This window comes from Canis lupus, chromosome 8, assembly GCF_048164855.1.
Source record: "Canis lupus baileyi chromosome 8, mCanLup2.hap1, whole genome shotgun sequence".
NCBI classification, from domain to species: domain Eukaryota; kingdom Metazoa; phylum Chordata; class Mammalia; order Carnivora; family Canidae; genus Canis; species Canis lupus.
In genome coordinates this window covers 23,392,570-23,418,256 of record NC_132845.1, presented here as the reverse complement: position 1 = coordinate 23,418,256, position 25,687 = coordinate 23,392,570, and the positions used below count along the sequence as shown (strand labels likewise).

The 25,687-nt window shown below is 36.8% G+C and overlaps 2 protein-coding genes across 12 annotated transcripts in view; one reads left to right on the top strand and one right to left on the bottom strand.

Moving 5' to 3' along the window:
• ALG14 (ALG14 UDP-N-acetylglucosaminyltransferase subunit) overlaps nt 1–25,687 on the top strand; it is a 213,360-nt gene that overhangs the window by 24,429 nt on the left and 163,244 nt on the right. The gene's annotated exons all lie outside the window — the stretch shown is intronic.
• Nucleotides 1–25,687, bottom strand: part of TLCD4 (TLC domain containing 4) — a 103,659-nt gene that overhangs the window by 37,727 nt on the left and 40,245 nt on the right. For 10 of the 11 annotated variants that reach the window (XM_072834622.1, XM_072834626.1, XM_072834631.1 and 7 more), the window contains 4 exons: nt 11,963–12,128; nt 7,471–7,560; nt 5,701–5,759; nt 3,376–3,470 (listed from right to left, as the gene is read on the bottom strand). In XM_072834622.1, the coding sequence (XP_072690723.1) occupies nt 3,376–3,470; nt 5,701–5,759; nt 7,471–7,560; nt 11,963–12,117 (399 nt within the window). In that variant the 5' untranslated portion in view covers nt 12,118–12,128. Of the gene's footprint in view, nt 1–3,375; nt 3,471–5,700; nt 5,760–7,470; nt 7,561–11,962; nt 12,129–13,183; nt 13,338–25,687 lie in introns of those variants that run through there. The other variant, XM_072834630.1, reaches the window with a different exon arrangement.

Genomic DNA, 25,687 nt, shown 5'->3' with positions numbered 1-25,687 from the left:
TATAGATTTGAATAACTATACAAATACTAACAAAAATCTAAATCACACAGACCTTACTACTCAATCTTGCTTTAGCAAGCTATATTGGATGGCTATTTTATTACTTACCTCATCAACAAAAGTATTCATTTTTTGAAAGTTTATTATCTTTTGAAATGTTGCTCTAACAGCTATGATAGTTACCTAAAATTTTTCTTTAAGGCTCTCCTAACAGGAGAAAAGGAGGAAATACATTATTTATGTCTAACTGAGAACAGGCAACACTATTCAAGTCATCTTAAAACATTTTAACAGTTTAACACTGTTAATGATAAACTGTTAGTGAGTCATGGCATTTGTTTCATGGCACTGTTGTGGCAATTCTTTAGACTAAACCGGAAACCAGTATTTTTCTAATTCTTGTCTCCTGATGTAAATTACAACTTTTTATTATATCTGACATAACAAGTCTTTCATTTTTCAATACCACTTCATACATACTTGCTTGCAAAAATGTTTTTAAAATGTGGACACTGGAGTATAACACTAAACAAAAAAACAAATTCTCACCCTCAGGGTATCACACAGCACCTAATTCCCTTACATAAACTCACTGAGAACCTTGGAAACCAAATTCTCTTCCTAAATTGCAGCTGCGTGGTTTAATGATTAGGTTCCAAGGTAGTGTAATAATGCAGAGGAGTTGGGGAAAGTATGTATAGCAGTGCTTTTCTTTTAAAATTTACAAGTTTTCCAAGAGTATTCTAACTCTTATTTAAAAGTTGTGGTTTGATAGGGGGAATGAGGTGATTCACAAGAAACACAGAAGAAAACGAAAGCTACCAAAGAGTATCCTGACTGAGGGAAAGGTAAATACTAAGAAAAAATCTGTAGGATTATCACCTTCTTATATAGAGAGAAGATTTCTTAAGCTCTACATTACTCCACCAGAGAATTTTCAAACTCCATTAAATATACTGAGAGAGGTACAAAAAAATCAAGATGTTATATAACCCATTTAATAACCTATATTTAAAAGGATCTTACTTTTCAACTATTCAATAGAGCATACATTTAAAACCTACAGATAACTCATCTCTATTTTTCATTTTAAGTTTTATTTAGTTACAATCAGTCTTTTGGGGTGTCTAGTTGGCTCAATCGGAAAAGCATGTGACTCTTGATTTCAGGGTTGTAAGTAAGTTCAAGTGGAGAGAGAACTTAAATAAACTTTAAAAAAAAGAAAATTTTTGAAGAAAAGAAGTTACTACAAATAGCTTAATTAGTTGTATGCATATCAAGTCAAAGTGCTTTCCAAACCCCAATTATCAACATGTAAGTGAGGAAATTCATAAAAGTTTATGTAAAATAATAATAGTTGTTGTTACTATTATTATTTTGTTAGCCTTACTTAAATTGCACAAAGTGACCTGGGATTCACTGCTTGGAACAAAAATTTTTCTAGAGTTGAACTGGAAATGTAGAATCCATAAATGACAAAGGATCACTAACTACATCTATAAGCATTTATTATTTTCTAGGTTTTTTTTTTGTTTCCCTCTAAATAGATTCACTTAATTAGATAATTATAATTAGATAAATTTACCTCATATCATTTATTTCATACAACAGAACATAGGAAGAAACCAAAAAAGCAATCATCTCTAGAAAATACAGCAGTTAATTTTTTTATCAACTAAATAAAGTTAATTTCTTTCAAAAAAATCCATCATGCACCTTGATTTTTTTTCTATAAAAGCATAAAAGTCCAAAGAGAAAACAGTATTTATCCCACATAATTAAACACTCAATCTGCCAATCCATGCACAGCCAGCCCTTTGGCAAGCCTGTAATTCAAGGGCTGAGAGAGAACGGCAGCTCATCATATTCACATTTACAAGTTGACATTAAGTGACCTGTTATCTTTCATCAGCTTATATTCTTTTCACAGCACAATGGTTATTTGTGACGCATGTTCAGAGAACATATTTCTATACTGCAGTATGATACTAAACTTACATGGGCACCCACACATTCTTCCCAGATTTAATCAGTATTTTGTTAGTCAGCTTTCATGTTTTTTAAGCAAGTGTTTAGGAAACAAGTGCTTGACACCAAATATTTAAGAACTGTAAAAGGTAAAAATCTATATTTTATAACTACTTATAATCTATTAAAATCTAAAAAGACAAACAGTAGGAAATGCCACTAAAAATAGCCTATTGGTCCAGAAAAATAAAGGATATCTTCTGGATATACATAAAGCACTTGTTTATAGCATTAAAACCAGCATAGTTTTTAAGACATTTATGTTAATGATTTAGATTTATGACTTCAAATGGGTGATATAGTCATGAAAGGCCAATAATATAAGGACTTTAGTAAAACCAAATAAGAAAAAGTCAGTGGTTATATTTAAGTTTTAAAAAGTAGAAAACATGGAGTTGGTATACCATAACTATTACATAAAATTTAGATTATCCTAGGGGCATCTCGGTGGCTTAGTTAATAAAGTGGCTGACTCTTGATTTTAGCTCAGGTCATGATCTCGGGGTTATAAGACTGAGTCCCAGGTCGGGCTCCACACTCAGTGTGGAGCCTACTTAAGATTCTCCACCTCTCTCTAGCCCTCCTTGCTCCTGCTCTCTCTCTTGTGCCCATGCATACACATGCGCTTGCACACACTCTTTCTAAAAAAAATAAAATTTATGTTATTCTATTTTACATGTATCTGTTATTTCCAAATATCTATTTGGGGCTTGTTGGCATATCTAGGTTTAAAAATAATTGATTATGGAGAAACCTAACAAACATACAAGGGATATAAACTTGCTAATTTACAAAGGTATAATGCAGGAAAATAATTTTAGATATAAAACAATATGCATTACTGCCTGAAACATTCTGTTGAGTAGTACCCTCTATTAGTTCAGTCTTAGAACTCTGATGAAGTATCTGTGCAAGACTCTCCCAAATGCTCCAGTCTACTTCAATGTAATTACATATATACATGTAATTATACAATTATTAAACAGAAAAGAATTATAGTAACTGGTTATATAAGAATCTATTCCTAACTCTGGCTGTTAGTCATAAACGCATCTAGAAAGACAGGCAGATATCAAAGGCTACAAAATCCTAAATGGTTTAAGTGAAAATTTAAGAAACTAGGGTCATCTGCCTTAAATTTTATAAATCCAAACAGACATACTAATACAAGCACACAAGTAATTATTTTTGTTAATAAAAAGATGACATATCACAAGGGTGATCCCTGAATGCATCTGGAGTTGGTCTTTATAAACTGAAAATTGTATGCTTCAATGTCTGTTCACCTTTAAGTCATCATTCCCAATCTTGTCTACTTGTCAGACTACTGTAAATTCTGGCACTCACCAGTACATAGTAGTATGCATACAGCGCTGCACAATGGTGAATTATAAAATATTTGTCACCAATCACTTTCCAATACAAAATGAGAATCAACAAATCTGAAAAAAGGAAAAATAAGTGAGATATTACATAGGAAGAAAGCTGTTTTATTTTTCAAGTGTATTTAACTTTCTTCCTTAAGGAGAAGACTACTTCACTAGTCTAATTACCCATGTTATTGTAAGGTATCACTTCCACACAACTGTTTCCCCAACTCTACTGTGACTACCCCCAGATGAAGCCCAAGTCAGGGAATCTAGCACAGTGCTGACCACACAGGTAATATATTTGTTGAAAGTATAAATGAATAACTTGTTTCCAGGGTTACATAAAACAGAAATGTTATTGAAAAAGATAATTTTTAAATAAGCCTAAATTACTGATGTTTGCTACTATAACAATTCAGACAGATAAGATGGCTGCAGAAAAGGTACAAAATGACAACTCATTTATGACACAAATTCAACAAACAATATTTAAAAATTAACAAAGGATGTAATTAAATATTCATTCAAAATAGAAAAAAAAAACCTAAACCAATTCAAAAGATATACAAAGAGGTCAAGGCATCAATTTCTCTTTAAAAGATCCTAAATCTAAGCACCATGATTCAGAAAATAGTTTCCCTTAACAAAACAGAATGTTTAATGAAACAAAAACTTCTCAAAATGTTAACACAACTATTTTCTTTCCCAAATGGTTAAATGTGAAATTTAGACATGGAAGCAAATGGCTATCATAGATGGAAACCAGGGGAGGATTCAGCATTTATGGGGTTGGAGCTAATATATAATATTGGAATCTTCTTTTATACACTAAAAAAAAAGAAAATTACTGATACAAAACTAGATGTGAATATTTTAAGAAAAAGTATTCAGATTACAAATTTTAAAGAGAAAGCAAATAGTACAAATGTGAAAATCAAGAAAAGATAACAGTATTAGAACTGACTGCATGACAGACCTGCAAAGATACATTTTCCTCTACATATTTTGGCTGTACACTCTTTGGTCACCAATTTCTATGATAATGACCTTGTCATATTTTCCACAGACAGAATAAAAAGAATTCACTTTCATTCAGCTTGGTTTAGAAAAGCTGGTTTCAGTTCATAATTCTTATTTTTAAATGCTTCAGATTATTATTTGAGGAAAACTTTATCAAGTTTCTTTTATACAAGACTTTCTGGGGGAACCTGGTTAGCTTAGTGGTTGAGCGTCTGCCTTTGGCTTTGGTCGTGATCCTGGGGTCCTGGGATTGAGTCCTGCAGCAGGCTCCCCGTTTCTCCCTCTGCTCATGTCTCTGCCTCTCTCTGTGTGTCTCTCATGAGTAAATAAATAAAATATTAAAAAAATAAAAGACTTTCTGGGTGGTGACTACTCTCTGAATGGACAACACTCATTAAGCAGGGCATGGGATGTACTATAAATGTTGTGTCATCCTTGTCAATGACGGTATTTTTTGCTAAACAAACATTCTCACTTAGTTTCCCCTCTGTCTCTTGTTTAAAAGGTTATTCCAATCCCATCTCACAAGAGGAGAAATATAACAGAGGGAAACATGGAGCAGAAAGAGTCCATGATCTTAATGGATTATGACTAAAATAGTTTTCCTTTGTGAACTTTCCCCAGACAATACAAAACCACAAGCATAGGAACGCATTTCAAGTGTCCTTGCAAGTGAAAAAGACCTTCATGCTTAAACTTCATTTGCTTCCACCCATTCCACCTGAGAGACCATTTAGGCCAAAAATGGACCATTGCTAGTAAAAAAAATATCTTGGCCTGAGACCCCACTCATAGCTCTATCTTCAAATAGAACCAGAGAGCCAACAAGAAAAATGTTTCATGTTCTACCATCACAGCAGATATTTTTTCCCCTCTATATGGGTCCCACAAGCAGCTTCTCAAATAAATAAACCAAAAGCACAGACTATGTATTCTTTGCAAAATCCCATGAGTAGTTTATTTTTTTAAATTTTTTTCTTTTTTTTTTTTTTTGGTATATTTTTTTATTGGAGTTCGATTTGCCAAAACATAGTATAACACCCAGTGCTCATCCCGTCAAGTGCCCCTCTCAGTGCCCATCATCCAGTCACCCCAACCCCCTGCCCACCTCCCCAACTTCTACTACCCCTTATTCATATCCCAGAGTTAGGAGTCTTTCATGCTTTGTCACCCTCTCTGATTTTTCCCATTCATTTTCTCTCTTTTCCCTTTTAATCCCTTTCAGTATTTTTTATATTCCACGAGTAGTTTAAAAAGAAATAGTGACCAACATATCACATACCAGAAATGAGGTAGCCTGTAGCAATAGAGATATTCACTTTCACAAGCGATGAATCACCCCTATAAATATTTAAAAAAAAGAGTTTCCTTTTTTTAGCATGTGGGTTATAGATGACAGCTACGTTTTTTTTAAATTGAGAAATAGAATTAAAATGCTTCCTATAGATTCTTGAATGGTAAATTGTCATTTGTACCAGGTCCTATGTTAGCTATGATATACTTCTAACTACACAAATAATCATAATTTCTTATATTAGCTAAAAGTTTTATATAAATAGTTTTACCAAAAGACAACTCCATATAAATGTGTTCCCGTATGATTTGTTTCTGAAAGGATTCAAATAGATTTCCAGATGCTGGATTTTTGTATTTTGGGGTGTTTTTTTTTTTTATTCGTTATTCTAAATCAGAGACTCAAATACCTCAAGAAGTCATCTAGCCTGCCCCTGACCTTAAGGCAATCAATACACTATGATTAGTATCACTCTACTGATGACTGGAGAGATCTGCCTATTATCACACAACTGGGAAATGGTCAGAACAGGACAGTTTAATTCTGCTGTTTCAAAACCTATACATATCAAGATCCTACAATTTGCTCTAATAATTGTCTTTACGCCAAGAAACAAATATGAACTATTAGCCTTTTATCTGGTTTATAAGGTGAACTACTGGTGAAATGAACACAAAATTAAACTGATAACAGCTAAACTGCAAATGGAAATGTTTAGCAGAAGTCCCGTCTTCTTTATAAATTTTGACCTGCAAATATAACCCAGGAAAATTGAACCTGGAATAAATTGCAGCATCAAAGAAAAGTAAAAAGCCTGATAAGGACAAGAATTGGTCACTGAATCAAATCTTTGTCATAAAATTTACCTCCCAAAAGAACTGGTTCTGTTGACAATCATTTACTACAATAAAATTAGGAGAAAAAACTTAGAAACAGTTTAGGTAGATAACATGAAAACCTTATGGAATTAAATTCACTAAATTGATTCACTTTGAAAAATACCTTTCTAAAGAGAATTTATCAATACTGATTGAATTCTGATGAGCATAATTCCATATTTATTAAAATGATATTGCTGCAAACAAATAACCAAAAATTAAATTGTCCCACATCCCCCAGAGCCCTCATCTACTACATCCCTATGCAGTGCTTTCTCAAAACATACCTCACCTCTCAAACAGCGAAACTAAGCCTTCTCATATAATGCCAGGAAATACAGTTTGCAATATCTCTGCCATTGGAATGACATTTAAATTTTTCAAAAAGAGTCAGCTTAGAAATTATCCTATTATTGCTGAACATAGTTATTATTAGTACTTCAAATCTCACGTGGTACTAACTTCAACTTCATCTATAATCCTCATTTTTATACCTTTGATACCAAATGATGGGTTAAACACAAGACTGAGTCTTAAGTAGATTATTATCCACATTGACTATCCTATCTCAATAGTAACTCATTTTTGCTCAAAACAGTGGTTACAACATATTGGTTTTACTAACTCAGTATAGATGTTTACATGGTCATCATATTCTCCCTGTTTTGGATAATTGTGATACTCGTACAAAGTGGCCCTCATTATTTGTGTTCAACTCTAAAATCCTTTTATTGCATCTTGCTGAAATAAGCCTGAACACAGGCATTTTAATAAACCATGCACCATCAATATGTTTTCCATTTTAAAGTAAGAGATGTTCTTATTAATAATTAATATCAAAACATGAAATCAATTTGACTATATTGGAAAGAAAGCTTACCAGAGTGGATCAGCCATTGTAGCCTCATCAAAAAAGAAAAGGTACAGGCCAAAAAGCCCAACCACCAAAGAATGGCATGTAGATACTACCCTGAAATGAAACAAAATATAAAGATTTTAGGTTCTTTGCAAGAAACTGTAATTCTAGCGAGACATTTAACATTTTGAAGAAGTTAAATCTGGAAGCATTTAAATATAGGAATGGAGTACATCTAAGAGTATGATATAAAATTGCCATTTAGAAATCCAAGGGCTATGACTTTACTTTGGAATTAATAACAAGAAGGATGCCCAGGTCTACAATTTCCCGCAAGAAAATTGTGGAATCACTTATTGGTTAAATATTCCAAAGCAGGAGTGCCAGGGTAGCTCAGTCAGTTGGGCATCAGACTCTTGATTTCAGCCTAGGTCTTGATCTCAGGGTCATGAGTTCAAACGCTGTGATGGGCTCCACATTGGGTGTGGAGCCTACTAAGAGAGAAAGCGGGAGGGGGGGAGGGAGGGAGGGAGAGAGAGAGAGAGAGAGAGCAGAGCCTATCTAATGATGAGGTTGACAAAATTTTGTACAGAGAGCACCTGGTAAGTCCACTACCCTGCAACCTGCTCCAAGCCCCAACCCTAACAACATCACTGCAGCAGTAGTTTCCTCTTCCAAACAGTTAGGAATAATTTCTAAATCTACTGACCTTCACCAATTCTATATTCTTGAATCGAATTCGAATGGATCGTGAAATGAAAATTTATTGCCTTGGAGATTTCAGTGTTAAATGCACATTCACATGCACTGCTGCACTTGATTCCTATAACCAATCCACGAGAAAGCTAGAATAGCTATTATTAGTCTCTTTTTATCATTATTATGAAACCAATTCTAAGTAGAAAAATTGAGGACCATGAATTTATACAGAAAATCTATTTTTAAAAGAAACACTTGAGTGAAACCAAAATGTTCACGAGATCCGGGCTGAATTTTCTTTTATAGAAGGAATAAGGTTTAGATGAAAAACATCAGTTTCTATGAACATATCTTGCTAATAATTTAATGATTCAACCAACACCCAAGCTCTATGATACACTACTTAAAGAAGTGTACATAGGATACCGTGTATTTATTCACACAATGAAAAAGTTTACAACTAATTAAGTTTCTTTTCTCTTCATTAGAATAAAGCATAAAAGGAACAGCAAAATTTTCTCTTTAGAAATTAATGGGATATCATAAATTTCTGTCTAAAATATGACCCCAAATCTTTAACACTGACACATATCAACTAATATGAAGCTTTATATTAGAAAGTCTTATTGTAACTTGAAAAATCAATATGCTTGATCTAATAGTGTAGGTCTAAATAGATATACCATGTTACATCATATTTAAAATGCTCAAAGATCCTCACTAATTTATTTATTTATTTATTTATTTATTTATTTAAAAGATTTTATTTATGTATTCATAGAGAGAGAGAGAGAGAGAGAGGCAGAGGGAAAAGCAGGCTCCATGCAGGGAGCCTGATGTGGGACTCGATCCCAGGTCTCCAGGATCACACCCCCGGCTGCAGGCGGTGCCAAACCGCTGCACCACCCGGGCTGCCTGATCCTCACTAATTTAAAGGCATTGACAAAGAATACTTTGTAACACCAAAAGATCATTTCAAAGTGTGAATAATCCAATTTATCTGGTTTACAAGTCTGGAAATTTCATGCCAAAGGTATCTATACTCCAAACACAGCAGTTTAAGGATGTAAGTTCCTTTGCGGCAAACAAAACTCTCCATCTAAATAATCATACAATCAGCTTTCTATTGCCATTCAAAAATTCTATGACACCAGAAAGCACAACCTCTCACTAACTTATTTTAGTGTTTAATAAACTTACACCAGAAAGTTTCCCCTTGGAAAAATGCAAACATTTTGTTCCTGATACTCAACCCTCAAGTTCCCTTTTGTGTTGAAATGTTACATGATAAATGGGAAGAATTACAAGCCCTAGCTGATGGAAATGGTATATAATTCATGAGAGAAAAGTTAAATCTTATTTGGATCAAATAATCTCCCACTGTAATGAGCAGGAAAAAAAAATACCCTATGTTTACATACTCCTCTGCATTAAAAGTCTATGCATTCAGAAACCTCTGTTTAGCAAACATTCCACAATCTATGCTTTATTTTTTTTTCTTTCTTTCTTTTTTTTTTTTTTTTACAATCTATTCTTTAAAATCAAACTCTTGGCAAAGCAAAATGTAGGTTCCTCACAGTCTAAAATGAAACACCAAGATGCCCAAAGGAAAATACTTTTTTTTTTTCAAAGAAGGTTAAAAAGAAATGTTTGTGCTAATAAAAAGACAGGGAAATAATGGAAATAATGACCATTGTAGAACAGCAATTTAAAGTTACTGATTAGATCATTTGCAATTAGGAGGAGTATTGCCAACAGAAATTATATAGCTCAAACAGACAAGAGTTAAAAATTAGAGAAGCAGATTTTAAAATTAGGAGTATTTCGACACAATAGGACTTTCTATACCATAGGAAAACAAGTGTATATAAGAAAATGTTTTTTAATTATAAGATATAAATAATACCTCTATAAGTATGTTTTTTTCTGAAAAAGCAACAATTAAATACAGCAATTTATCACTTATACTTAAACTGTCATCTCTCAGGTGTGAATTTTCTGGTGAGTTGTTTTTCCTCCTGTCCTTTTTTCTTCTGTAGGGCTTAGACCGCTCATTATTCAGAGATTCTTTCCTGATTATTAGTAAGAATTATGTGGGTTGTGTTGATCTGGGTGTTTCAAGACTGGAAGCTGATTTCAAGACCTATATATGTATTTTACTCAAAAAACAGTCAATCTTTTTTCTTTCTTTACATTCTACCTCACAGTTTCAGTCTCATGTAAACCAAGCTGGAGTGGAAACAAGAGAACATTTGAAAGAGAGACAAAAAGAGAGAGAACACCATTTGAATAGGGTAACGCATCTTCTATAATCCCAGACTCCTTTTTCAAATAGGAACTCAGTTTCCCAAATGGTGATTCTGCACACCACAGAATGGCAGTGATTAGACTGAATAATGCAAAGCATTTTACAATTTCATTTCATTTTCATCTTTCCCTCTATCTCTCTGTACCATCCCTATTTTGTGGGCTCCCTGCTCTCCAAGATTCAGATGCCCTTACCTACCCTAACAATGGTGAAAAGGAAATGAAAATAGCTCAAAATTTACTCTCAGAAAATTGGTCTCCCATCCCACTCCTCAACCCTTCCTTCTCTTTCCCTATTCTACCTATCTCCATGTTAGAAAGGGTTTTTGAAAATAATGGTTAGTATCTTTTGTATCCCGCTTGTACAAAACATCTTTGTGCTATTAAGACAAAAAACACATACTTATTTTTCAAAACTACACAGAGAAATAGTTTTCATTTTTTGGGTAAAAAGAGCTATAGCATGTATGAACTGGACAAATCAGTGTAAGGTGCAAAAGGAAACAACTGAGGTCTTATTCACAGTCTTAAGTTATAAAAGTGGATGCCTACAAACCAATTTGGCTCAAATAGAGGGGATTTCCAGTCAAATATGACCATTCTCAAAAAAATACTTAGACTCTGGCAGAAGTTAATTCTAAAAGGAAATTTCGATGAAAAATAATTATAGCAAGTTTAGAGACCTGAATTCATTTTATAGTTAGCATTAACTTCAAGTAAACAACAACAAATATACCGATAGATGCTCCAATTCACCGTAGTTTGCAAATGCTTAGTGATGTGTGGGCGAAATGTTCTCAAGCACATGAAGCAGTCATCAGAGTCATTTTGTGTTTGAAACGTTGTGTGAAAGGTTAACGAGTTGCACACACAAAATATCCATAAACCAACTAATTAAAACTCTGCAGATTTCTATACCCTAAACAAGTACTACTCATTTTCCTTTTTTTTGGGGGGGGGGGGGGGGAGTCTTAAATAAAATCTAAAAAGTGTATTTTACTTTAACGAAAGAATAGATTCTGGTGGGCTGAATTATAATAAAAAGTTCATTAAAAGACAGATATTTTAACCATTTACCACACTCTTTGGTGTACAGCATTTAACTGCCTTCAGTCTGGCTAAACCAGACAACACTATATATAGGCTACTCACAGCCCCAGCCAACATTAACTTCTGTGATCACTTCCAGAGAGCATGTGTTTGTTATCATAAACGTTTCAGAGGAGAATGTAAAACAGGACTCTTCTGAAGTCAGCTGGAATCTACTTAAATGTTCCCACGCTTCCCCAGAAAGTTCAATTTTTCCTAACATCTTTCAATAGAAGAATTTTTAGAATTTTCTTGTATGAGATCTATCTACTTACTTTCCTTTTCCTCCTAAGGTCAAATAAAAAAAATATGACCTTAAATTTTGTTAGACCTTAAATGAACAATTTTTTGGAAATATTTTAGATAATTTTATTTCATAAAACTAACTTTCAAAAATCAGTTACATTTTCATATGCTTTACCTGGAGTTCCATTCAATCTTCTTCTCAAAGCTGAGACTAACAAAACCTGGAGAAACTTTTGCTGAAAACCAGAAACTTATAAAGTAGAAAAGAAGCTGAAAGGTGAAAAAGCTGGTAAAAACAGTGCTGGAGACCACTTTGGTGTTGGTGTCCATATTTCTTCAACCTGTTAAGAAAAAAAAGATAGCTGTCAATTGCTTTAAATTGCTCATAACAAATCTAATTTTATTTTAAAAGAGTTATGTGCTTACATTTTTAATAATGTATTTTAACTTGCACAAATACCAGAATACAAGGAAACTAAAAGACTTTTAAGTCTTTATCAGCTATTTGTCACGTATCTTGTATTTGTATTTAAAGAAAAGGGAAACTTATCTTAAATATCTCACTATTGTCAATTTTAGAAGGCAAATTTAACAGTATGATTTCCAAAATTATCTAAGTCTTAGAGTTTAGGAGGGCATTTCAAGTACTATAACTGAAGGTATTCCTTTAGTAATATTTTTAATTAAACTTAGGAAAAATCACCTGATTTCTCTATGCCTCAACTTCCTCATCTATATGAGTTCATTAGATAATTTCTAAGAAACAATTAGGCCAAAAATCATAATAAAACCAAGATTATCTGCAACAGCAAAACAAAATAATTATATTATAAAAATTGTACAGTGAGACAAATGACATTTAAAACAAAATTAAAATGTTAAGAAGAATAATACTATCTTAGAAAAAAAGAACTATACCACTGTTGCTGCTTAAATTAGAATTTAACTTTTAAGAAGTATTCTGCAATCACACACATCTTTGAACCAAAAATAGCCCATGGCTTTTTATCTCTAAAATAAAAGATTTTTATAAAAGAACTTCAGGTTTTAATGGTAGAGTTAGTAGAAAGAATAGTAATATGCATATATACACATTCAAAGTATGTTTTCCATCTCACTGAACTGAACTGTATTTGTATCCTAAAAATCTTCGGAACATTCAGACCAAAAGAAAGACACTAAAGCATTTGCTCATATTCAGCAAATACAGCATTTCTAGAAATGGCTCCATCTTTGAGAGAGCTGACCCTCAAAAGAAAAGGAAATGAATCAATACATATTTCCAGCTGCCTCATGTGAAGAAATAAAGTCACCTACTAAAGCCAATTCACTAGAGAAAAGCCAAGTCATTGACTGTACTAGCAATAACCCCACTTCATTCCCTTCCAACCAGTACCTCATAATAAGAATCAGGCTCCCACAGGACCCCTTCTGACAGAACTCATGTGTCTGTAATGAGTTCTTTCCCCATTCTTTCTTTCTGATGTGTGTGCTCAGTAAAAATATTGATATTACAATTCTTCTCCCTGAGATTCCATTAACCTTATTGTTCATTTACTTTTTTTTACAATTCAACATGTGTTTTAGGGTATTAAAAATTTAATTTGTGATCTTTTAACCTAGGTTTAATATTAACCAAATAACACATAAAAGTTTTGTACATAAATTAAACATTATAATTCACTAAGTGAGATGTAATAGGGAAAATGGTTTTCTAAGATTAAAGTAAATGGGGATCTGGAGGCCAGGTGGGCAGATAAATATTAAAAAATGAAACCAGTAACCAGAAAAGAGTGGAGAGTTTAAGCTTCATTGTGAGGATAGCTTGCCCTGAAGGATTCTGTATGTTCCCTGTTAGTCCTGGTGGGTGGCTGGACATAAGCTACTCATTTACTTTTGTTAAAATTCAACTATATAATGAGCATTTGTTTCATTAATGATTTCTTTTTTTTTTTCAAGATGCAACTTTTTTTTTTTTAAGATTTATTTATTTATTTATTCAGAGAGAGCAAAAGAGAAGCAGAGACACAGGCAGAGAGAGAAGCAGGCTCCATGCAGGGAGCCGGACATGGGACTCGATCCTGGGTCTCCAGGATCACACCCCAGGCCGCAGGCGGCGCTAAACCGCTGCACCACCGGGGCTGCCCTCATTAATGATTTCTAAGTTATATTATAAAACATAGTAGGTATCACACAATATTATCCATTTTATGAACTATTACCCAGCATGTTAACATAAAAACACTTGAACAACTCACCATTAAAGACATTCCTCATTCCAACTGGAAGAACAAACAGTATTAAAATGTCTATCCTACCCAAAGCAATCTGCACATTTCATGCAATCCCTATCAAAATACCACCAGTATTTTTCACAGAGCTAGAACAAATAATCCTAAAATGTGTATGGAACCACAAAAGACCCCAAATACCCAAAGCAACCCTCAAAAAGAAAAGCAAAGCTGGAGGCATCACAATTCCAGACTTCAAGTTATATTACAAAGCTGTAGTCATCAAGACAATATGGTACTGACACAAAAACAGACACATAGATCAGTGAAACATAATAGAAAACCCAGAAATGGACCCACAACTATATGTTCAACTAATCTTCAATGAAGCAGGAAATAATATCCAATGGAAAAAGGACAGTTTCTTCAACAAATGGTGTTGGGAAAACTGGACAGCAACATGCAGAACAATGAAACTGGACCACTTTCTTACACCATACATAAAAATAAATTCAAAATGGACAAAAGACCTAAATGTGAGATAGGGAACCATCAAAATCCTAGAGAACACAGGCAGCACTCTCTTTGATTTGGCTAGAGCAGCTTCTTACTAGACACATTGCCAGAGGCAAGGGAAACAAAAGCAATAATGAACTACTCGGACTTCATTGAGATAAAAAGCTTCTGCACGGTGAAGGAAACAATCAACAAAACTAAAAGGCAGCCTATGGAATGGGAGAACATATTTGCAAATGACTTATATGATAAAAGGTTAGTATCTAAAATCTATAAAGAACTTACCAAAACAACACCCCAAAAACAACCCATTTAAGAAATGGGCAGACATAAATAGACATTTTTCCAAAGAAGTCATACAGATGGCTAACAGACACATATAAAGATGCTCAACATCAGTAAGCATCAGGGAAATACAAATCAAAATCATGAGATACCACCTCATCCCTATCAGAATTAACTGATAACTAAAATTAACAACACAAGAAACAATAGATGTTGGTGAGGATGCAGAGAAAGGGGAAACCTCTTACACTACTAATGGGAATGCAGACTGGGGCAGCCACTCTGGAAAACAGTATGGAGGTTCCTCAAAAAGTTAAAAATAGAATTATGCCATGATCCAGCAATTGCACTACTGAGGATTAACCCAAAGAATACAAAAATACTGATTCAAAGGGGCACATGCACCCTGATATTTATAGCAGCATTATCAACAATAGCCAAATTATGGAAAGAGTCTAAACATCCATTGACTAATGTATGGATAAAAAAGAGGTGTTATAGACACAACCCCCCCCCACACACACACACACACAATGGAATATTACTCAGGCATCAAAGGAATGAAATATTGCCATTTGTAATGATGTGGTTGGAGCTATACTGTATGATATTAAGCAAAATAAGTCAGTCAGAGAAAGACAAATACCATATGATTTCACTCATATACAGAATTTAGGAAACAAAACAATTAACACACGGGAAGGGAAAAGAAAGAGAGGGAAACAAACCATAAGAGACTTTAAAAAAAAAAAGATTTTATTTATTTGAGAGAGAGAACACAAGCAAGGAGAAGGGCAGAAGGAGAAGTAGTCTCCCTGCTGAGCAGGGAACCCGATGCAGAGCTCAATGTGGAGCTCATTCCCAGGATCCTGAGATCATGACCTGAGCTAAAGGCATATGCTAACCAACTGAGCCACCTAGGCATCCCACCATAAGAGACTCTTAATGATAGAGAACAAACTCTGGGTTGATGGAGGGAAGTAGATGAAGAAGGACTAAATGGTGATGTACTTGTGATGCACACTGGGTGTTTTCTGTAAGGGATGAAACACTAAATTCTACTCCTGAAACCAGTATTACACTATATGCTAACTTACTAGAATTTAAATAATAATTTAGAAGAAAAAAAAGAAATTCCTCATTCCTAAAAGGCTACTTTTTGTTAAGTCTGGCTTATTTTTTATTTTTAACAGATTCACTTTCACTTAACTGGGGTCTTTAGGGTACATGTTGAGTCTCCCTTTGCAAAAATGTTTCATTTAAAACTAAAGAGCTCCATATAGTCAGTGGAGCTGTGGCTTCTATTAAAGGCTCAACAGACAGAAGCTAATTAAATTGTTCTACTCCCAGCTTTGTTTCTTATTAAGCAGCTGCTTGCTTCATCAGTCATGCCAAATCAAGGACAAATCCAATGATTTTTTACAAATTTCCCCAGAAAATCAAGGCTTCCGGTAGAAAGCAAAGTGCCCCTTTCATTCGTTGAATCAGACAAGAAAAGGGGGGAAATGGACAATGCTTATTACTGACCTAGATTAAGAATCTTGGAGGGGCACCTGGGTGGCTCAGTGGTTGAGCATCTGCCTTTGGCTCAGGTCATATGATCTGAAATAGACTTGAGAAATAACTCCTGCTATCCCATAAGGTTCCCTCTTGGTCTCTTATATGTAACATTTTTTACAGATATTTATATGGTACTCAATCTGCATATAATACAGAGCTGGAAAAGATAGCTAATATAATGGGTTAACAGAATTAGTTTCTAAGTTATCTTCATAAGCTGAAATAGTGAATCTCAATCAGAAAGAAAAAGTATAATAGGAATACATTTTTTAAAGGCAATACCTAAGTACAAGATTTAGTATAATAGCTACATAACACACACACACACATACACACACACACAGTGGAAGCCTTAGCATTTTAAATTACACAAACCAATGAGAGATAATGTAATGAAGATACGAAAAAAAAGTTCAGGCTCATTTATAGTCAGCATAAAAGTATACCTTTGGATCAAGATACTTATTCTCACTTTACTCTGAATTAATCACATATCATTGGGAACAAGATTACTTAGAAAAGACTCAAGAGCATTCTGCAAACATCTTCGGTGTCATGCGGAAAAGTGAAAGAAGGAACTGATTCTGCATTACTCAAAATGGCACAAATGGGCAAAAATTACAGGGAGGGAAGAGTTCAGCTTAATTTAAGGAAGAACCTTCTAACAATTTAGAAGTGCCCAAGTATCCATCACGGAGGTGGTAAAAGGACCTCAAGGAGGTGGACCTGAGGCGTTGAGAGCACTCTCAAAAAGAAAGATTCTCTAATTCTAGGACTAAACTGAACTTTGGTATCTAAAAAAAAAAAAAAAGAAAAAAAAAAAAGAAAACAATTTTGGGGATGTCTGGGTGGCTCAGTCAGTTAAGCACCTGCCTTGAGCTCAGGTCATGATTTCAGGGTTCTGGGATGGAGCTCTGCATTGGGTTCCCTGCTCAACAGGGAGCCTGCTTCTCCCTCCCCCCTCCCTCTGCTACTCCCCTTGTGCTTTCTGTCAAATAAACAAAACCTTTTAAAAATAGACAATTTTTCATTAAACACTATGTAAACTTCTCAACAGTCTATCATTTAGGTTTTTAAAAATCAAAATTACGTATGTAGGAAAATATTAAGTACATATAACTCAGCGGGGAACACACAGAGTTAGTTGTGGTCTTGAGATTGAACTTCATTCCACCGCTTGCTGTGTGACCCAGGACAGATTACTAAGTTTGCCTTACCTGAACCTCAGTTCCCTGTAAAATGGGGATAATACTACTAGCTTGGCATGGTTGTCATGAGGCATGAACCATACGTATGTTGGACACTTAGAACAGTACGTGGCATACGGTGCACATTCAGTTATGTTTCTGCTTCCACCACTATCCGTCCCCAGCGGCAAGACGGTATGCAATTTCTGGGTCTGTCACCACGCCAGCCAAGGGCAATAAGACCACTGTCTGGCCACTAGCCCTTAGGCCCCTAACCCCTCCCAGTTGGCATTAGTCAACAACACTCTCACATGCAGGCAGACCCCATTGCAGATATCTATCTGCAGAGACCACGTGACTCTCCCTATCATGCTCCTGAGTTTCTCCCCAGCAGCCACCTGACCCAGCCCCTCACTGTTCACCTCCCAAAGCCTCCCACTAGGCCCCCCATTGGGCTGCTGCTCCGTGCCCAGGGAACAGATCTCTGTCCTTGGCCTCTCCTCTGTGAGCTCTGAAAACCACCCTCCCCCACCCCTCCAGTCCCCTCAGGTTGTCGCTGCCTGGTGTCCCACACTTCGGAATCAGGAGGTGGCCCCATGTCCTCTTTACTCCTCATGGTCTCCTTTGGGCCTGACTCCTCCTGTCCCCTGCTGCCCGGAAACACCCAGAATGCTTTGCTCCTGCTATTTAGTGATGCCACCTCTCCCTCTCCTCACTGGTATTCTATATTCCAACCTCTTGGATGTTTTCTCCCAGTCAGAGACTTTGGTCCCAGTTCCCCAATCTCCTCAAGTCCTAATATCACCCTGAGTGACTTCTCACTACGTAGAAGGTGCAGCCTTCCTTAACAACCCTGTCCTTCTTTCTTCATCAGAACTGGCACCTCTTCCATGCCACCTCAACCACTTATGGACCTTTATCATTCCTGACTCACTGTTTTCCTGCCTCCACAATAACATTTCAAGTATTCCCCTGTTGACCTTTCTTCAAGTGTGCTCAGTATTACAACATTTTTGAGTCCACTGACTTGTTGGCTTGTTCCCAACCCACCAGCCCTTTCCTATGTTTTACTTCCCTCTTTCATCAGCTTAGATCCTAGAGCCTATCATTTTAGTAATACTCTTACTCTAACTAGCACCCTACATTCCTTTTCCACTGCCAAGAGCTGGCAAAGCTCCAACCCCAGAACTGCTCAACTATTTACTCAGCGATGAGCCCTAAACAATCAGAGCTCTGTTGGGAAGTGCCACACACCAGAAGGGATTGGGGCTGGTGAGTGAAAAATGGCAGAGGGATTAGACAGCCCTCAACACTGGCTGCACTCCCATCACACTGCCCTGGCTGACCCATCCTCTCACACACCACCATTCATTTTCCAAATCATCCCTACTTTTCAAACCTCTAGCCACGCACCCCCATTCTCAACAGATAACCCCCATCCGACCTCATAAAAGAACAGAAGCCAACATAAGAAAACGCAGTCACCAACTACCTGCATCTTCACCCATCTGTCCTTCCATCCCAGGACAACCTCTCCAACCCATGCACTCTGGATCCATCCTTTCTGGTTGCCCTGGGAATCTTCTGCTCCCCGTGATCCTTTATTCTCTGCAACTAGATTTTTCTACTGGCATTTAAACAGGCTCAAGTTCTCAGTAGAAACAAAAATCAACAAATCCACCACTTCTTTAATCTGATAGTTTTCTCTCTTGCCTTCTCTCCCCCTCCCCCCACTCCCTTGAAAGACAAAGTTCTAGAAAGGTGTAACCATACTACCATATCTCATCTCTCTTGCTCTTTAGCCCACTCCATTCTTGTCCCCACCTTCATCACTCCCCTGAAATGGCTATCACTAAGTCAACAATGAGCCTAACATGGCCTTCGTGTTACCTGAACTCTCAGAAATGTCAGACACTATTGACCACTTTCTCCTTGTAATACTTCCTTCCCTGTGCTTCTCTAACACCTTACTTCATCTTCTGTCCAGTCACTAAATAAGAGAATTCCCTAAGGCTCAGTCCCAGATCCTCTTCTCTCTACTTGCTTCCTATGTGATTTCACCTATATCTGTGACATCAGTAACCACTTACATGCAGAACAATCTCAAGTTGAAATATCCCACCCAAACCCTTTGAGCTCTTGATGTATACAGCCCACTGACTACTTGTCAGTACCACGTAAGATTTCAAAGGCATCTGAAACCAAGCTCATGACTTGACCCCTAAACTTAGTCCCCTTCTAGGCTCTTCATTTCAGTGAATCTGTATATCCAGATTTGACAGCCAGAGCCTACGAGCCATCCTTAATAACTTGCTTTCTGGACCTTCCTACTATGCCCCATAATCCAATCCAAAAAGTCTATGGGTTTCATTTCTCAAAGAGCTTTCAAAAATATCCATTTTTCTCTAGCTATGATCATCACTTTTCTAGACTATCTGTAAACCGGCAACTATCTCCAAACAAACTGGAGGACTCCAGGGGAATCTTCACTCAAAGCTGCCCTTGATTATGTCACATCCTCACCTACCCCCAACTTAAAACCTACAATGGTTTCCAAGTGCTCTTACAAGTACCCTACTTTCTCTAGCCTCAACTGGCACTTGCCCTCACTTGCTACACTCCAACTAATGTGACCTTTCTGTTCCTTAAAGATGCCACGTTCTCTGCCTTTAGAAGGCCTTTGCAGAACCTATCCCCACCCCCCACTCTGCCTTCCACTCCCAGGTTAACCCTCATACTTCTTCAGCTCTCAAGTCAACCCTCACTTCCTCAGAGAGGCCTTCCCCAAGCTCCAGCACCAGGTCAGTCTTCTCTGCTCTCATAGACATAGTGCCAAGTTCTTCCCCTTTACAGCTGCAATTTTTAAAAGATTTTATTTATTTATTCATGGGAGACACACACAGAGAAAAAGAGAGAGAGAGAGAGAGAGAGAGAGAGAGGCAGAGGGACAAGCAGACTCCATGCAGGGAGCCTGATGTGGGACTTGATCCTGGGTCTCCAGGATCACACCCTGGGCCAAAGGTGGCACTAAACTGCTGAGCCACCCAGGCTGCCCTACAGCTGCAATTTAAAAAAAAAAAATATTTTTTTTAGTATACTAACATGCAGTGTTGTATTAGTTTTGGGCATACAACATAATAATTCAGTAAGTCTATATGTTAGAAACACTCACAACAAGTGTAGCTCCCATCTGTCACCACACAACACTATTACAATACCATTACTATATCCCAATGCTGTGCCTTTTATTCCTGTGACTTATTCATTCCATAACTGAAAGCCCATATCTCCTTCTCCCCTTCACTCATTTTGCCCACTCACACCCCTCCCCTCTGGCAACCATCAGTTTGTTCTCTGTATTTATAGGTCTGATTCTGCTTTTTTTTTTTTTTTTTTGCTTGTTAATTAATCTGATTTTTAGATTCCACATGAGTGAGATCACATAGTCTTTGTCTTTGTCAGTTATAGCTACAATTTAAATCAATGTCTCCTTCCCCTAGTGAAATGTGAACCCCATGAAGGTGGGAAACATGAACTTGTTTCCCCTTGCCACTGCATCCCCATACCTAACACAGGCCTGCCACATACAGGCCTCTGCTCATACATGTGTATTAAATAAAAATGATTAATAACAGGCATTCATATCGTTACATGGGCTTTCCATTCTGCTAATACCTCATCAACAACAGGTCTCTCATTTTATAGTATAGTCAGAATATTTGAAAAAAAAAAAAAGAATATTCTAAATTGACAACCCCCGTATTACAGCATGAAAACATATTTACTTCAAAAGGATCCTCACCTCGAATGTCCAAAAGTAAAGAGCACCAACGAAATATTATAAAGTAAACTATTACTGAATATGTGTTTTAGTCCATTTGTATTGCTCTAACAAAATACCACAGACCGGGTGACTTACAGACCGGGTGACTTATAAACATCAGAAATTTATTGTTGCCCACAGTTCTGGAGGCTGGAAGTCTGAGATTTCAACATATGAATTTTTAGGGTGGGGGATAGACAGACATTTAGAATATAGCAGTAACATAAATGGTTTCTCTATCCCAAACTCCTTATAAAAAATGGTATGTGTTCAAAGGTTTCATAATAATTATAATCTGCATTGTATTTTCATTCTCTTATCAACGACAGAAGTACTTACTTCTTGATTTAGCTATGTCACTAGGCCTAACATGTTAAAGTGTTTTAAAAGTTTCTATTTGCAAACTGTAAGCTATTCAGAAATGAACACAGGTCTACAGAAGCTATTTGCCAAACCAAACAAAACCCTATCAAAAAAAGGCATACTTGCACCTCACCCAATCATTCTCAGTTTTGTTTGCATTTTCATATAGGTGGTACACTGCAATTATCTATCTAAATGCTTATGAAATGTCAGTAATTAACCAGAGACAATAAAACCCCCCTCAGTAAAGAATAACTATCACACTACACACTCTTATCTTTTTATTCATGTAAAAACCATTAAACATCTAATCAAATATATACAAAGGTCTCAATTAACTACAGTTATAGGTTTTGGGTTTTATTGGCATTACTGTTATTTTAATTCTACATTGAAAGCTATACGAGAAAAGGAAAATTATGTGCAGAAAACATTCCACCTCTTCTCCTTTTCTGAGCATCAAGTTCAAGAACCATTAGCACTAGTGTGAAAGTCTACGGGAAGCCAGCTACATAAAAGCCAACCTAACTTCCATAATCCTCCAGCTCCTTAACCCCTCTCTGAGAATTCCTGCTGTTTCAAGAAATAATTTCTCTCCTTGGTTTCCTATAGCACTTAATCAGGTCTCCCTTCTATTACAGGTACTTTTAATTAGGATTTTAATAAAACATTCATTCTTATTTTCCTAGCTTACATTTACTTACACTTTTTACATGTTCTGGCTATTAACTTGAAAATAAATAAAATGAAATCTAATACAGTTAACCTATATTGTATCAACTTTTTAAGTCTTGTCTTATTCACATTTTTTAATTTCCTTTTGCACTTACTCTTTGATATGGGATTTGTCTTTATTTTTTTTTCCTAAAGATTTTATTTATTCAAGAGAGATACAGAGAGAGAGGCAGAGACACAGGCAGAGGGAGAAGCAGGCTCCCCACAGGGAGCCCAGTGCAGGACTCAATCCCAGGACCCCATGATTATAACCTGAGCCGAAGACAGACACTCAACCAACCACCCAGGCACCCTGGGAATTTATTTTTATAATGCCTAACAAGAAGTGTGGCTGTAGGAGAGTGACAGGAAAAGACTGCCTTCCCCAGCTCGCCCTACTGCTCTGCTAGTTCCTGATTCCCAATCCACTGAAGAATTCTCACCTTAGAAATTCAGTCCATTTTCTAGGGCCTTAAGGCTCAGAGTACAGATTACATTTTGTTTAACTGGTAAACATTTCCTAGCATCTAACCCCACTTAAAATTTTTATAAAGAAGTTTTTGTTTTGCAAACCTAAGAGATCCAATGACAGCCACTGGATTTTGGATAAACCAGAATGTCTTAAGCTAGCAGACAATAGTAATTGGGAGATTGCACAAAAATAGCACTTGACACAAATAATAAGGGGGTTAGAAGCATGTACAATTAGAGGGCCCATCCTTAAGAAACTCAAGATTTCAAGTACAACACAGTCCCCAAGCCTTAGAAGAGGTTAGTGTATGAGGAGCCCAACAGCTAAAGCAGGGACCAGGTGGCACTGTGTCACCTGGGGGACTTGGGAAGAGGACTGATGTTCTGCAGCCAACTTCTACACAACATCCAATGTCCTTATTTCCCTGCAATTCTCTTCCTGGAAGGGAGCCTCTTGGCTTGGGACATCTCTTGGCTTTCTGCCAACACTGTGAAATCAAGGAAAAGCTGGACAGAGCAAGATTTTTCCAAATATGTTTTGTTCCTCTTCTAAAGGAATCACTGCCAAGCCAGCTGGGAAATCAGAACCTAAGGAAACAGGGAGGTCCTTCTCACCTTCAAATTGTCAATCGGATTACCCCTGAGAGTGTCCTTGGGATGCAGAGAAGTGGCTGAGGCAGGACAAAGCCCGCCTATCTTCCATTTTCTCTCTTTTTGCCTACTCCCCACAGGAGCCATAAAAAGTACTAATGGGGCAAAGGAGCTGAAGAACAATTTAGCAAAATTCTCTCACCTGTTGAGTCTTAAAATACATTCCATTCAATTCAAGAGAGACCTAAAATCAAATCCTACTCCCAGAGGCCATGGGCAAGAAAAATGTAACCTTTCTGACTTGCAAGTCCTATGGAAAGGGATAAGAATGCAAACATTGCAAGACTGTTGTCTGGTTTGAGTGAGATGGATTAAGTACATCAAGCACAGTGTTTGGCACATGTAGCCACTTGTGATAATTCCTTGGCAGTGTGACATCACCACTCCTGTCACCCATGAATCTGAGCTGGCCTTGCCTCCTGATGACAAACAATGAGTAGAAGAGAGGCTGTGAGGATCCCAGGGCCTCAGTAAGCCTCAAAGCACCTCTTTGAGCATCCGCCTTTTGCTCTCTTGAGCATTGCTCTAAACTTGCCACATAAAGAAACTGGTCTAGTCTACTGGAGCATGAGAGACCATCTGCAGAACTGAGACACCCCGCTGACAGACAGCACTCAATACAAGCCACCTGTGCCACACTGGTAAGCCTCCTCCGATCTGCCTGCCCAGTGGACCCTCCAGCTGAATGCAGCCATATATATGAGCCTATAACCAGCAGAGTAACTGCCCAGCCACCCACAGAATCATGAGAAAGAATAAATCACTGTTTTAAGCCACTAGGTTTGGGGGTGGTTATTCAGGAGTACATCAAAACACCACTCAATAAAGGATAGCACCTGTTATCACCACCTTTTCCTAAGCAAAAAATATTACACCCATGTCTCAAATGGTAGGTACCAAGTCACAGAGGGATAGGATATTCAGGATTTAAAGCAATGTGATCATTTCCCCCTCCTTTTAACCTATGGCCTAGGGGCCCTGCAGCTTGTCTACACCTCTGATCTGATTGGGGGATATGGTGGCTTAAATAAGAAGAAGCCAGAGTTTTTAAACTCTCTACGTGGCCTTTCATATTGTTCCCTAAAGGCCACTTAAAACCCTACCAAGGTACATTGAGAGTGGTTTCTCTTCTCTTCTGACATCTCCCGTCTTCCCGTAAGATTGCCTTTGCCCAACGGCACTGTTTCCCAATAAACAGGATATTCACCAGCCTCATGACATCTAGTTTGACACTTGTCAGGCAGCCAAAAAAATCTGAACACAGTGACATGTTTCCCTGAACCATTTCTCAGGCCATGAGGTGATGTACAAAACAATCACATGTAGCTTCGGATGACCTCAAGGTTAACATTTACTACAATCTCATGTTTAAATTCAGGCTAAGTCCTATATAAGTACCTTAGCTTAACCCATAGGCTGGGTAATAAAGAACTGTTCTGGGACAATATTCTGAGTTAAGACTTGAGTGAATGTGATCATGGAAGCATAGACTCAAGGTTCATGAGACTTGAACTTTCCCAGCTTCACAAAACAAGGTCACACTGCACTGACCTGTAGATCTTGGAGTCCTGCAAACACTCTCACATGCTACAACTTAGTAATAACTGAGAGCTGGAACACGCTCTCGAGATTTCTTGGAATGGTGACCCTGAGCCCTTCTCAGTGTGAACATGTACCATCCTTCCTACACGGACCAACTACAGATTTGTGCATGTATGTTTTTAAGAGGAAAATATTTCATTCATTGCTATAGTTCTGATACATTAATGCTGTTTAAACATCCTCACTTCTTAGAGGTGGCTGAAATAGATGATGGAGGATTGAGGAGTGCACTCATCATGATAAGTGCAGGGTGGTGTATGGAAGTGCTGAATCACTATATTGTACACCTGAAACTAATATTACACTGTATGTTAACTGGAATTCAAATAAAAACTTTAAAAATAAATAAGTAAACACCCTCACTTCTTGCTGTGTAAGTTGCAAGCCTAGAAATCCTGGGCAAGTGGGTTCTACTCATAATATTCTACAAAAATTATATAATCTGTACTACCTTATAGGAAAAAATTGCCTGAGAACAATACCAGATTGCTGTTTTA